This window comes from Ochotona princeps, chromosome 3 (genome assembly GCF_030435755.1).
Source record: "Ochotona princeps isolate mOchPri1 chromosome 3, mOchPri1.hap1, whole genome shotgun sequence".
Classification (NCBI taxonomy): Eukaryota; Metazoa; Chordata; class Mammalia; order Lagomorpha; family Ochotonidae; genus Ochotona; species Ochotona princeps.
The window spans coordinates 77,362,262-77,377,579 of NC_080834.1; the positions used below are offsets into that span (position 1 = coordinate 77,362,262).

The following is a 15,318-nucleotide window of genomic DNA, read 5'->3' on the forward strand; positions in this document are numbered from 1 at the left end:
CTGCTTTAGCAATAAAAAAGGAAAAAAAGAAAAATGACTGTTTTTATTTTATGATGATCATAAACACACAATATGTACTCCTTATTTCACAGTATTTACTGCTAGAAATGTGGGGCCATACACACTGAAAAAATAAAGAACATCAACAAATGCATTTTATATACTGTCCCCACTTAATTGCAACAGGACTCAGCATTTTTCCAATTATTTTTCTTGTCCTTGTTTCCCCTTTCTACTCAGTGTCTTTAAATTATTATGCTGCATATTTATGTAGGAAATCCTAAATGTGCTTTGGAGAGGAAACATATAGATAAAATATACCCAAAAATGGCCATTTAAGGAGACTCAAACAATGAGTGTAGGTGTATATTTTTCTTCTTAATTATCTAACTTGGTTTATCTCCAGGAAAATTTCAAATGAACATGAACTTATATTTTGTTTTGAGTGGGAGAAGGAAAAGTAGAGACTGGAAAATTATGGCTAGTATAAAGATAGAGATAACGTTACAAGCTGAAAAGTAGGGGCATGCATTTGGCACAATAATTAAGTCATTTTGGGGGACATCTGCACTGCACACCAGAGACCCAGCTCTGCTTCTGAGTCTAGCTTCCTGGTAATGTAAACCCTGGAAGGCAGTGGATTATTGCTCAGACAGTTGGCTCCCTACGACCCGTATGGGATACACAATTTGAGTTCATAGCACCTGACCTGGGCCTGGCCAACACTAGCCTGTTGTGGGCATTTGACGAGTGAACCATCAGGTAAATGATTTCTTTATCTGACTCTACAAAAATGTCTAGGGGAAGGAACAGAAGTAAATAAGAAAAGCTGCATTTGGTGTCTGTCTATTTTATACTATTAGCTCACTGTGAGGTAAGTTTAATGAGGACAAGGACTTTGTTTATTGCAAAATCTCCAACATGTAAAGGGTGGCACATGGTGAACACTGGGAAAAAAAAGCATGAATGTGCCACTGCAACAAATTAGGAGTTAAGAGAAATAGATCAATAGCAAAGGAATAGTCTTGAATATTGGTAGGTAATCACAAGCATATACCTTTTGGATTCAGTTTCATCAGTTATAAAATGATGCTATGATATTATAAATCCATTAAAATTCTTTCCAACCCTAATCATTCATGTTCCTGTTGAATCTAATAGCATGAACATGGGAATGTAAATACTTATAACAATTTCATTTTTAAAATAGGATATCCAGCTACATCTTCAAAGACCCCATTAGACATGAGTGCATCTACCATCTCTCATAGTGAGTATAACAAACCTTGTTTCCCATGGTTCAACAAAGAAAAACATGGCTAGTTGTGTGGCTCAGAAATTAAGCCACTGTTGAGAATGCTCACATCCATATTGTAGCACCTGGTCCAATTTCCCAGCTCCTCGAGTTCCAGTCCAGCATCCTGCTGAGGCACATTCCTAAAACCAGCAAAAATGGAACCCATGCTTTCATTCACTCGTGCGGGAGACCCCAGTGGAACTTTAGACTCCTGGCTTTGAGCCGTTCCTCGTCTTGCTGTTGTGGACATTTGGGGAGTGAATGAACATGTGAATAATCTTTCACCTTTGCAAATAATATGAAAATATATTTGTAAAAAATGAAAGAGAAGCACAATCTTTACTTTCTACAATATTAAGATTTGGGTAAAGGATGCATTTGCTCATTTTATGCTGATATTTTGGCTTTAAATTACTTTATAGTGACTACATATTGATATGACAATTCCTGTGATCTTAAAAATAAGAGTTGCTGGTTTGTTATTGCACACCAAATATTCATTTGTCAAGGGGTTTTTAGGTAATAAGAAAGTAATTTTCACAGTATTCCCAATGATCTGAGATGGTGACAAGAACAGAGAAAGAAAGCAAATGGGGTAGCAAGCTGGCATTAAACATAAACTGCAGAGTTTTTGCTCCATATTAATATGCCACAGAGCACTGCTGCTAGAGAAGGACATTTTCAATTTCAGATTTCCCCAAAGTCATATAGATTAAAAATTCAGCACATCAAGGCAATGTTAAATCACAGCTGTATAAAAAGTTGGCTTCTGAAAATAATTTTGTCTTTCAGCCAGCAATTCCCATGTGACTACCCAAGACATCAGTTACTCCTGGACCTCCAGTGGGACAGATGCCAAGAAATGTTAAGTATAACCGTGGGCCCTACAGAGTCTTCTGCGTCACTTTCATTCACTCAGCACATGTGCTGAACAATCACTATGTGTGTTGTTACACATTCAAATGGGCTGATACTGAGGAAGCATCTATCATATTTGGAACATTGATATAGATGCTGAGTGCAAAACTCTGGGCACGACAGATTCAAGTTCCAAATGCTAGAGGAGAAAGGACAAACAAATGGCAAATAGTGATGAGGGAAAGCAAAGCCGGGAAGGTAGGTGGTAGCAAAGGTGGGGGTAGGTCACCATTTTAAATGGAATGGTCTTTCAAAGTCTTCCTGACAAGCATTCCTGTAAAGATACAAGCAATGAAACACAAAGAGTAAACTATAAGTGTGGAGGGGATAAAGTGAAAACAGTAATGAAAATGGGAAGAGGGAGCCCAATGGAAGACAAAAATGGTTTTGTTGATGCTGTGATTAAGCCACTAGCCATCAGGTCTATGGGTACTGTGGTCACAGGAATGGCTAAGGTCTGAAGAGAAAATAGTCTGCCTGTTCATGGTAATGAGAAAATGCTCTGTGTGATGCATAAGCAGTGATGAATTTGTAGCAAAAAGGACACAACATGCCTCCTGCCAAATGTGTAGATGTTAGAATCTAACAGCTAGGCCTTTTGTCATAAAGAAATGCATCTGTCCTTTTGGCAAGGACAGCTCACACACAGTCACAAACTTAAGACCATCAAAAAAAGTTTATACCTACTGGCCTTGTCATCTTACCACAGGGAACCTGTCCTTGGGAGATGGAGAAAACACACATGTCTAATACTGTTCCTTGTGACATTATTTATCTTATTTCTTTGGTAGAACTCAGGCACAAAGGGTTGAATTTATCTTAATCTTAAATTTGTCATGTACTTTTTCATTATACATTAATGGATCAAAAATGTATATTGAAAGTGGTTCAGCAGGTTGCTGAAGGAGTTTTGGGAAAGTAAACCTGGAAATATTAGCTATTTACAAGAAAAAATACATTAAAATGCATCCTCACCGTGCACATTATATAAAAATAAACTCCATATATTTTAAGATTGTTATATCAAAAGAAAACAGCAAAACATGTTAATAAAATAAAGGTGAATCTCATCCTGGATTTAGAACAGGGAAAGATTTTAACAGAGACACAAGCATCAAGCAAAAAGATTTAATAATTAAAACAGAATTGAGATGTCTGTGCTTATAAAGACATATTGAAGAAAAGACTAAAAGGAAATTAAAACCTACAAGAAGATATTTGCCACACATATAATTTGTGTTTATATTGCTGCAGAACTATGGCTTTCCTGGGTTTTACTTTTTGAATACTACAGTTAGTAGTAAATTAATCCTGTGAGTACAAAGTGGATTGAAATTCTGGTTTTTTACAGAAAATAAAGAGATAAAAACAAAAAGAAAGAAGGAGGAGTACTGAGTGAATAAGAAGAGAAAGGAGTGAAATATGGTTATTTTCTTAGAACTATAGCTATGAAGCACATGAAATCTGTTCCTTTATATCAACAAAAATTTTGAAATGAAGACGAAATTGAGAAATACTCAAATCAGGAGTTTACAAGGAATTCCTACACATCTGTAACAAAAATATGAAAAAATAGGAAATGTGCAAAAGTAATACATGAACTGTAAATTGATAAGAAAATAAATCCATGTTCAGCCCCTCTTCTAATCATAAATTGTAGATAGGGACCAGAATCAGAAAGCCATTCTACCCATAATCAATTAGCAAAAGGTAAGCATTTTGGTATTTGCAACTGATGAGTAGAATTTATTCATCATCCTACCAATATGATGTATTATATGATGCTGGTGGGAGTCAGAATTATTACCATGCTTTCCATCACTTTGTGTTATACTGTAAAGCTGTATCTGTACCTAACTTAGAGCTCAAAAATTATACACACGCACACACGCGCGCACACACACACACACACATATATATGTATCAGAAGTTAATGCATGCATACAGAAGATATGTGCACAAATATTGGGGGAAAACACTGAATTTTAGAAAAGCTCCTAAATAATCAAAGTGACTATGTTCAGGAGAATAAATTGTGTATGCTCAAAAGATAATATAAGGTAGCGCAACGAAGAGTAGATAACAACCACACATAAGTATATAAATGAATTTTGATATCATTGCTTTGAGTTAAAATAGGTAAATAATCCTAGCAGATATTTGCCTATCAATTAAGGCTCAGTGGGACAACCATTCCCCACATTGGGGTGTCTAAATTTGAGTCCTATTTCACACAGTGAGAAAAAAACAGCACGTTTAGTTGGAATTTTTTTGAACTTTGGGCTTGTCTATCTCATTAAAAACTGATGTTATAACATAAGGATGCCTCAAAAATTATTGGAAAATAGAATTAAAGGATGTTCATTTTGTGCATATCAAAATGAAATCCATGCATGTGGAGATCTTCAAAAAGTTCATGGGCATTTTTATTATGAAAAACTATGTATACATTTCAATGTTATTTGTACTGCAAATGACAAAATTAATGTTTGCCATCCTGTGTGTCAATACGGGGGCTTTGAGATTACTCAAAGTATTTTTCTTGCCAAAATTCTGGAACTGAAAGAGTTTGGGTTTATTACTTACACAGAATGGCTTTGGTTTTATTGATAACCATCAGAATGTAATAAATTGGCTGTGAGCCTTCACATTTCTTCCATTTGCCATGTGAGAGTTTCACTTATACTCAGACATGTCTACCATCCTTATTGTAACAGTAGCTTTAGACATAGTGAAATCTAAGAAAGGAGGCTTAAGCCCAACAAAGGATTTTTCCTTCACAGAGTGGACACGAGTGCTTGCTTAGGCAAGGATGAGACGAGCTCATTAACTCATCATCACTTTTTATCCACAAGCTTGGTGGAAGAAACCCCCCCGGTAGTTCATCATTCTATTTATAGTGGTTCACAAAAACACATTAGGATACAAGTTAGTATTAACTGCTAACTCTAAAATTGTTTCTGAAACATGTTGCTACTTGTTGACTTAGTCTATAACGTGACACCCAATATTGGATGATGCTTTTGGCAAGCTACGTGACAGGCATTGGTAATGATATTTTCCCTTGGTCTTTTTATATAGCTATGAAATATTCAGAGGCAGCAAAAACATGGTAATGGTTTTCTGGTGACACATACCCACCATCAGTGTTTCTAGGGCCCTTGCTATTTGTGAGTATGTTCTATGAAATTTGGCTTCTGCACGCATTTTGCATACCTCACACATATCTGTATACTGCTGCATAGGTCTGAACGTATTGTGTTTTTCTACATTTATGAGCATATGTTTTGGTGTATTCTTTCATTGTCATTTTGTGTATCAATTTGAGATTTAGACTAGGGTTCAGGAATATTGGAATCTACATCCTAATTCAGGTTCCTGAGTTCACTACAATCTGAAAGACACAAAAGGCTAATTTAATTTAATCACCTTCGAAATGGTGTGTTCAGTCTCACTACATAAATACTCAAAATGCATAAAGTTAATGCCATCCTGGGACACATTTCACCCTGACAATCATTAACAAGCATTTGAATCAGAAGTAGAACAGAAACTTGAACCTGTGCTCTCTGACGTGGGATGCACACGTTCCAATCAATGTCTTAATCACAGCACCAAACGTTTGTCCCACAAAAGTTTGAAGAAAGGATTATAGAATTTTTATTTCTTATTAAATTTGCACAATTTAATAATTTAAGATAAAATTTACACACTTTTAATTATTGTCCCTTTGGTAACCTGAATGAATTATGTAACAAGAAAGAAGAGATTTTTTAAATGTGTGTGTGTGTGTGTGTGTGTGTGTATGTGTTTCATTTTGGCTTTGCACCTGCATTTTTGTCTTGACACTCAAGAAATCAAGAAAGTACTCAGCAGGAAAATCATGTATGCTAATGTTTTAAATAAGAGAACATGATGTCGTTCTTCTGATTGCTGTCAAATACTAGAATTACATTGCTTTGCATTGCATTGGATGCCTGTTATCAAAAACAGATATGTGTGACCTGCCAAGAAGTGGGGCTTTCTTGCTGAAATAAGGCAATATGCAAGCTGACAGGATTGTTTTTGAAAGCCATATGTATTGCTTGACTTTGTTACCATCAATTCAACATCTGCCTCCCAATGCTTCAAAAAAAATTAACCCATCAGCTTCCCAGAGCTCTAATAATTCACTGCAAACACAGTTCAGTATTCATAGTCCAGCAAGAATGCCAACTGACCCACAAGTAGAACTGCCTTCCTCTCATGGGTATTCTAACGAGTGCTTCAAATGCTATTGGTATGTCTTTCTCAACTCAAGCCTGCCATAAGACACCTGAGCCTTCATTCTGCCCATCCCTCTGGCTCATCTATGGGGTATGCATGAGAACAGTCAGAACATGCTGTCTCTATGTGTTAGTCTTCCAATCATTCTTGTTTCCAAGTGGCTTCCTTAGTCCATTAGTGCTAAAAGAGAATATCCCAACTTGTATCATCAGTGAAGAATGGATATTTATTTTTTCAGAGTTCTGGAGCTGATATCAAGGCCCTGGAATCTAGGGAAGGCATTCTTACTGCCTGCTCACACAGCAGAAAGCAGAAAGGAATGCATAAATGCTCCGTGAAGACTTCCACTTCTTAACCCTAGTGGTCAGATAATCTTTCAAAGGTCCCACTTCCTGACACCATCCCATTAGCAGCACCTGAATTTTAGAGGAGATGTATTTAAGCTATAGGATTCCAACCCTGGCGAACAGATTCATGTCCTTCTCACAGTATATATGTTTGCATTCAAATACTTCAAATGTTGTCACAGTTGGGGCTGCCAAGGAGCAATGTGAAGTCTGAAATATGCTTGGGGCTAAAGCCCTGCCATTTTGGGTCTGTGATGTGTCCCGTAGCCTGGACGACATATAGAATGTCTTCAGTATCATTATTTTATTGTTGTGATGAGCAGCCCTAGGTGCTTCTTTTCATGGCATCTCCATAGCAAATGTTTGTTTGATTAGCACCTTGCTTTATCTTTTATATATATATATATATATATATATATATATATATATATATATATACTTATTTATTTAAAAGGTGAAGTTATAGAGAAGCAGAGAATGTGTTCTCTATCTTCTGGTTCACTCCCCAAATGGCTACATTGCAAGTGATAGGATCCTATATGGCAGCTGGTTTGTATGCCAGTTGCTCCACTTCCCTTCCAGCATCTTGCTTGTGTCCTGGGACCTTGCACCTGCATGGGAGAGCCAGAAGATGCTCCTGGCATCAGAACTGCACAGCTCCAGCTGTTGTGGCCATTTGGGAAGTGAACCAGTAGATGGAAGATCTTTCTCTGTCTCTCCTTCTCTCTGTAAATCTGATCTGCCTCTCTAATAAGAATAAATAAATCTCTGTAGGAACTTTCATACCATTCATGAAAGGAGTCCTTCTGTTCTAATAACCTCTTACAAAGAACTACTTCTCAAAACTATCAGAATTGTAGAGGGGATACCTTCAAATCATAGCATATTCAGAAACCTTCCATGTTAGAGACATCTGGAAACACAGTATCACCTTTACTACCACTCATTTGTGGAACATTCCAATGTATGCCACAATACAGTTGAGTTGATGATCTTGCTGTGAGCCTTTATTAATATCTTCATACTTATTAGGGTCAACTTGGGATCATGAAGACAAAATGAAAAAGCTAGTGTTACATAGTTTGAATCTTCCATTATCTTACTCCTTTAGCAGTTTCTTGGCTATCCAGTGAAATACACAGTTCACCCTCCTCCAGCACAGGATCCACTCTTCAGGGTGAGTACTTGGGGTAAGATTTGGGGACATTGAGAGCTGTGATCTTTTCTATTTGGGTCAGATAATAAAGCAATAATCAATGATAATTCAATCTCAGATGGGTATTTAGAAGTGTTTCTTGAAGGTGGAAAGGACAATAAAATCAGAATTCTTCCCAGTTATTCAAAGAAAAAAGAGAATAAGTCTTAGAGTTTTCTCTATTCTTTTTCAGAGTGAAATGTAACAAATAGCACTTTTTATACCATTACATCTGTAAAAAAAAAACTTCAATTCTTCGTTTTCCCTTAGAAAATGGAGAGATTAGTCACCATAGATATGTCTGATCTGACACTGCAAAGGAGTCCTTATGGGTCATATCAAACACACTGAGACAGGAAGAACAGGTGTTTTTGTTCAGCTGTATCTCTGATACTCTGGCAGAAAATAGATTAGCCTTACGTTTCAGTTACTCCAACTTGCGGCATCGTCCTGCACCATGAAGATCCTTTAACGATATAATTGCATTGTTTAGCTTCTCTTTTCTCTAAACTAATACAAAACTTCTTTCATTCAGCTTGCTGTTATCTACCAGCCTTGATATAAACCTGTCCTTAGTAAATTTTACATACATCTTAGACACCCTCTAGCCATTCCAATACAGAGCTTGCTAACATCACAGGAAACCTAATCATCACCTTATACAATTAGATCAGGTGAGATGTTCTTCAGATCATTCAACCATTCCCTTTCTATTCCCAGATGATATCTTCACCAGCACTACCAGACCATTTACAGAAGTTCCCACAACTGCCAGTGGATCTACTAAAAATAATCACACCCATATAACTGGTAAATTACTTATTAGGTTTTTTTGCAACTGTGATGTTTTGCTCACTCAAAAATTATTTATTGAGTATCTACCACTTGCCAGACATTGACCTTCTGAAGAGTATAATCTACTATAAATGATAAGTCAATCATCATATAGTTAAATTTACTTGTAAATTACCATACAATTAAGTTTATTTTTGACTATCATTATGATAAGGTGTTGACAGTCAAACAGAAATATTTGATTGTAATTCAAGACTGAGAAAGGACTATCTGAGGATATGCTATTCAAATTAAAATCTGAAAAATAAATAGCAATTAGACATGTGAAAAGCAGCAAGAACACACAGCAAAACAAGGAAGTTACTGTTTGGGAAAAAGTATATTCCTACGATTTAACTAATAAAATTTGCTGATGCATAATGTAGTTCCTTGTTTTTTATAATAAGAAAACAAGGAACTGGATAAGTTATGCAGGTCAGCATTATAAACTTACAGGCATAATTAGCTCTCATTTCAGGGGTAGAAATCTCATTATCAGGTGATGAAATTCCCACCTGTTAAAGGCTTCAGATCACTGACATTCTGGTGCACACATCTTGACAACTGAGTTGCAAACCAATGCTCTATTGGCCTACCAACATAGTTAAGATACTCATGCATTAAAGAGCTGTCCAGTTTAGAGGGAAAGCAACTCTGGATGTATACTTCTCCCGTTGAACATTCCAGAAGCCGATGTTTCTCTTTCTTCATTTGATTGGAAGACAATTAAGGCATTGAGTCAAGATCAATTTAAACCTTTTGTTTCTTCACTTTCTCTAAAGTGTTGGAGACAACATGTTATATCTTAGCACGTTTGCAGTGTGGAGCCTAGTAAAATTTTGGCTTGACAAAAATAAAACTTACTCTTGTAATGACCATCTGTGTGATATGTGTATGTATGTGTGTGTAATCATATGCTACTCTAGAGGCTTGAGCTGTAAACGCTCTAGCCTCATGCTTTGATGAGAATGCATATGGTTGTGTAACATAGGACCACATGAACTTATATGGATATCTACTTAGAAGTGGGTTAGGATAAGCACACAAAATGGCCATGAATCCCTGGATGTGTGTTGTAGTAAAGGAAAAATCCTCTGCACTCACTAACCAGAAATAGCTACAATCTAAACCACACAAACCAGGAGAAAAACAGACATATTCCAAAATAGTTATTTACCTTCCTTTCTTTTCATTTTTTTGGTAATGAAAAATAATATAATAAAAATTGGGCAGGGCGGGGCATTTGGTCTAACAAATAACCTTCTAAGCATATTCCACATCAGAGTGCCTGAGATTTCTCCCCAGCTCCATGTCTTGACTCCAGTTTCCTGCTAACACATGCTTGGATGTGGATTCAGCTCCCAGGTCTAGGCTCTGGCTTCCCAGCCAGTGAGGACATGTGAGGAGTGAATCAACAGACTGTAATGTTTGTTCTCCTGTATGTTTTTCACTCTCACTCCACCAAATAAATAAGCAAAATTAATAATAATAAATTACAACTGAGTAAAAGAGAATCAAAACCTTGTCTCTCCGTATACAAACTTTACCATTTAACATAGTGATGAAGATAATCCAAATAAAATTTGCCCAAATGGTCTATGTAAATTAAGTATCTACAGATTTGTCTGTAATGCCCTAGGGGTTTCATTGGAGTGTAGTTAGAAATGACAAAGTCTAGGAAACGATTTAATCATTTAATGTTAAAAGACCAGTTGAAGGACCTATGGTGGATCCATTAGGGAATTATCCAATTATTGAATAAATGCTGTAAATCTGTAGGCATTGCTGTGGATAGTATTCCAATAATTCTTTTTTGAAGAGGCCAGGAGCAAAGCAGCATCAATAGTACGTTCCCATTTATAAGCAAATAGATACAAAATGGTCCCAAAACATTTAGATGCCTTATATTTATAAAAATGTCTGGTGAGACACTTCGTTGACAAGGCTGATGCATAGCCTCAGAGCATGATGGTGGTCAATGAGCAGCCCACCCTGAGCTCACTCTCTTAATGTCCTTTGCAGGCGTTGTGATTGATAGGCCTAAAGATGGGATGTCCTGGCCAGCGATTGTTGCAGTTCTACTCTTTTTCTGCATATCATTGTTTGGTCTTGGGATAAGAAAATGGTGCCAATACCAAAAAGAAATGTGAGTATAATAGTAAGATATGTAGGAACTGATAATTTGTATTACAAAGTATTTTCTGAGCAGAAAATGTGAGATCCTGTTATGCTGTCCTTAAAAACAATGCTCGTAGAAGGCTCTCAGATAGGTCATCTATCTTCCCCAACATCACACAGTCTGGATGCAATGCACAAGTCCTGCCTGCACTGGGCTGCCTGAGCTGTAATACTCACAATATGGAGCAAGTCAGCAGGTGTGAAATGAGAACTGAGCCTCACCTTACCTCAAAACTAAAACTAATTGTTCTTTTAATCTTCATTATTTTTTTCATTTTTGTGCATCTTTGAACTGCTCTGCCTGAGCTGAGCTTAGATGCTCAAGTGTGAAATTGAGTAAGAAAGGTAATTTTAAGAGATTTCCAACATATTATTCATCAAAGTGGTCTTTCGCTGTACTTTTTTCCTTTGTTTCCATAAGAGGTAAAGCAATTAAACATTCACTTACCGCCATTCGGCTTGTCTTACTAAATTATTTTCCAAAACTCTTCTCCACTCAGCATTTAGAAATGGCTTGTAAGGCTAAACTCACTTTTCTGACTCTCTGTTGTGGATCAGTCTAGATTATGCTATGTGCAGAGGAGAGCCCACATTACACAGACAGGATTGTCCGTGTCTTAATATTACTAAGACAACACTTAACCTTGTACAGTAATACTTCTGCCTTTTAGAACGTATCCTTGAGGACTCCATAACAGTGTTTCTGGTAAATAAAGCACTAAGTTAGAAATTGGAAATTCTGGATTCTTGTCCAAGGACTACATTTTGGTCACCATTTATGAAAATCATTATTTCTCTAAAAGAAAGACAAAAGTGCAAATTCTCAGACTTTCATCCACATTTTGCCCTATATCCAATCTCTGATAAAGCATCAAAACAAAGTGATAAAGATTAGAGGGTCTTTAAATTAAAATGGGCAAATGGGAATCTGACTATCTGAATTGATGTTTGTAAATTGTTCTGTAGTCAACTGTACTACATACCAACTGAAGATCTCTCTCTCTCTCTTTCTCTCTCTCTCTCTCTGCTCTGTCAAAATTAATACTTTGAACTGTCATGGCATATAGGTGCTTGAGTCATTGATGTAAGATGCTCACATATAAAATCGTACTCCTTGAAAAAGACATCTGGAGCATTTGTACAGCTAAGTTCAATACTAACTTGTGTGCTCAGTGTATATCCAACAAAGATAAGCTGTGTTAACACAGAACAGCATTTTATACAATGATGATTTTGAGAATATTCACTAATCCAGATAAAAGAGATTCTGGTTTTAGCCCACCAGTAGCAACCAACTCAATGGAGATTCAGAAGAGTTGTACTTCCTGCCTGTACCAGCTCCTCAAAGCACACAGCGAGCATGTAGGTCAAGGCTGCTGATAGGTTTGGCAAAGGGGTTATTTATAAAGCTTTGGTCTTAAGTTAAATTTAATTTTAAAATTTGATCTGTTAAGGAAAACCAAATATTTCCTTGTATAAGAGAAAAACATCTGATATTAGGAGGCAACTTCCATGGAGAATAATGGTACAGGTTGAGAGATTTCAATTGCTGGGCTGATTCTCTTAGACTTGTTGTTTTTGCCGCTCAACCTCAGTTTTATCTGTAGAATGAGGACAGTGATACTCAATTTTCAAATGCAAAATAAGTATTATATAAATATGTTCAAACCATAAAATCAGTATCAGTATCAATTGGTGATACGATAAGAATGTTTAAATGGCTGGTAGGACTGTAGTGTAAAGCTTAATTCTACAAGAACTAGGAAGGATATCTGTTTTTCACCAATCTCCTACTTTTAGAAAATAAATAACACTTCATATTCAATTCACTTAGCATTCAAACAGCTATATTTTGTTCCTAGCATAGAAAGACCTCCTCCATTCAAGCCACCTCCACCTCCTGTCAAGTACACCTGCATTCAAGAGTCCATTGGCTATGGTCTGCCTTGTCATGAGATGGAGCCGCTCTGGTCCTTTGAGACATCATGAAGTTGTGGATCTCTCCTGCAATCCTACTGAGAAGGTGTATTTTATGCTACATAAAAATAATCACCCTCCAGCCAAGCCTCTGCTGCAGATGGAATGCATTTCAGAACTGAATAACCTGTTTGTCCAACAACTCAGCTTCTTTTACCTGCGTATGCCTGAAATTCCAACAGGATTGAGCGGCTCTGTCATGTTCACACCCAAAGCCATCTGTATGAATTTCCTTGCTTTTGTAAAAGGTGCATGTTAGGCTGCTGCAATTTAAAAATGCCTGCAGTGATTAACTTACTTTTCTAGTTAAAGGAACAATCATAGTTCCAATTATATGGCTTTACTCAACCCTCCTCAAACATCTTCTAGCATTCCCAATTATTGTGAAATTATGATCTTGGAACTTTGTTGCACTCTCCAAGAGAATTACAAGTAGAAAAAATCTGAAATTTCAAGCAAGAGTTAACAATAATGAAACAGTACAGTCAGTATTTCAACAGAGATTTTGTTGTTTATTTTCACTAGAGGAAAATAGAACACATCAGACAAGAACCACATTCTGAGTCTCCTTTCACTTTTTCTTCCATTGTGCTCAGTCCTGTCTCCTGCCTCACAGACCAGAATAAGAAGGAGCAAAAGAGATAGCTAGTCAACAATAAAGTAGCCTGGAAGATACAACACTTTGCTGGTTTCTAACATTGTATGAGCTTGGGCCTGGCACAGTAGCGTAGTGCTTAAGGTCCTCACCTTGTACGCTCAGGATCCCATATAGGCACCACTTCTAATCCTGGCAGCCCTGCTTCCCCTCCATCTCCCTGCTTGTGGTCTGGGAAAACAGTCGGGGTGGCTCAAAGACTTGGGACCCTGCACCCACGTGGAGACCCAAAAGAAGCTCCTGGCTCCTGGCTTCGGATTGGCTGAAACCCAACCGTTGCAGCTGCTTGGGGAGTGAATCAGCAGATGGAAGATCTTCCTCTCTGTCTATCCTCCTCTCTGTATATCTGACTTTCCAATAAAAATAAATAAATCTTTTAAAAAGTAAAATAAAATTGTATGAGCTAAGAGTGAGTTCATTCTCAGCTTAGCCTCTGTGTATATAGGACTGTATGTTTGTGGTATGCATCACACTAGCAACAAATTGGTATGTAAACAAGCAGGTATCCTAACCCCATTTCAATGCATCTAATTTCCGTTACTCTTTTTTTTTTTTTCCAAATCTAAGGACTTCACTGTTCATCCAGCATGCCTGATTTGGTCTCTCTTTAAACAAATAAACTCAAAGGAGACTAACACCGATAAATTAATCCTGCTCCAACCGATTTTTCACAAAGCAATTCAAGCAGAATTTACAAATGACAGAGAAAGTTAGATTTTCTCTATTCAGCAATAGTTTGTCAGTGAATAAATTACTGCTCACTCTTGTCTCCCTATCCCCCACACACTCTTCCATAGGAAGGGAAAACAGATGTTATGGGCAGTGGAAATGATAGGCAAATTTTACATGGACTTCGGTCTGCAAAAGAATCCTTAGTTTACTTGTAACACAACTCCTTCTGACTGTACATGAGAAGAAGTTTAAATACATTTTTTAATTACCATGGCTGTTCTTTTGATCAATTCAGTCAGAATCTCAAAGGTATAAGACAGACATAAGCACTCTCAGATGACTCATGTTCAATTGAAGATAAGAATTACTGACACTGTGGAAGTCCCTACTCACTGACCAGAATCTTAGGGACTTAACTCTTATAGTGATGAACTTCCAACATGACTCCAAGTGATTCCTGTTTTCTGAAAGGCATAACCTATATTATTTCCTGCAACACTGACTTGAATAACCCAAAACCATTCTTATGGCAAGCAAACACTGCCTCTAGGGTGCAAAATTTAAGAAAATATTCACAAAGTCACATACTTACAACTACTGTCACTCTCAGTCTCAACCAATATTGCAGAAATAAACAGAATTTGACTTCCAAGATGGCAAAATACATTGCAGTTTGCACCTTGATCAGGCTGATCTCTGACTCTGCTAGACGTCCATCAAGAAGACATTCCACCAGTACTATGAAACATCCAACTGAGGGAGCTGACACCTTCTGTGAAAGTCAGCCATGTAAGTGTGCCATCTTGGAAAAGGAACACCTGCTGAGCCTTCAAATACTCATGATCTCTGTTGAACAGGTGTTTTTAACCATTTATTTGTTTTTATTTGAAAGATTTGAGAGGCACAATCACAGAGACAGGGAAAGACAGAGAGAGAAAGAGAGAGAGAGATCCTCTGGTTACTCACCAAATGGCCACAA

General features: G+C 37.1%; 1 protein-coding gene across 1 annotated transcript in view; it reads left to right on the forward strand.

The window, feature by feature from the left end:
- CD96 (CD96 molecule) overlaps window positions 1-13,056 on the forward strand; it is a 72,073-nt gene extending 59,017 nt beyond the window's left edge. The window contains exons 9-14 of the mRNA XM_058661337.1: window positions 1,211-1,270; window positions 2,090-2,161; window positions 7,940-8,005; window positions 8,744-8,833; window positions 10,880-11,003; window positions 12,898-13,056. Of these exons, the coding sequence (XP_058517320.1) occupies window positions 1,211-1,270; window positions 2,090-2,161; window positions 7,940-8,005; window positions 8,744-8,833; window positions 10,880-11,003; window positions 12,898-13,024 (539 nt within the window). The 3' untranslated portion in view covers window positions 13,025-13,056. The remainder of the gene's footprint in view (window positions 1-1,210; window positions 1,271-2,089; window positions 2,162-7,939; window positions 8,006-8,743; window positions 8,834-10,879; window positions 11,004-12,897) is intronic.
- Window positions 13,057-15,318: the final 2,262 nt, after the last annotated feature.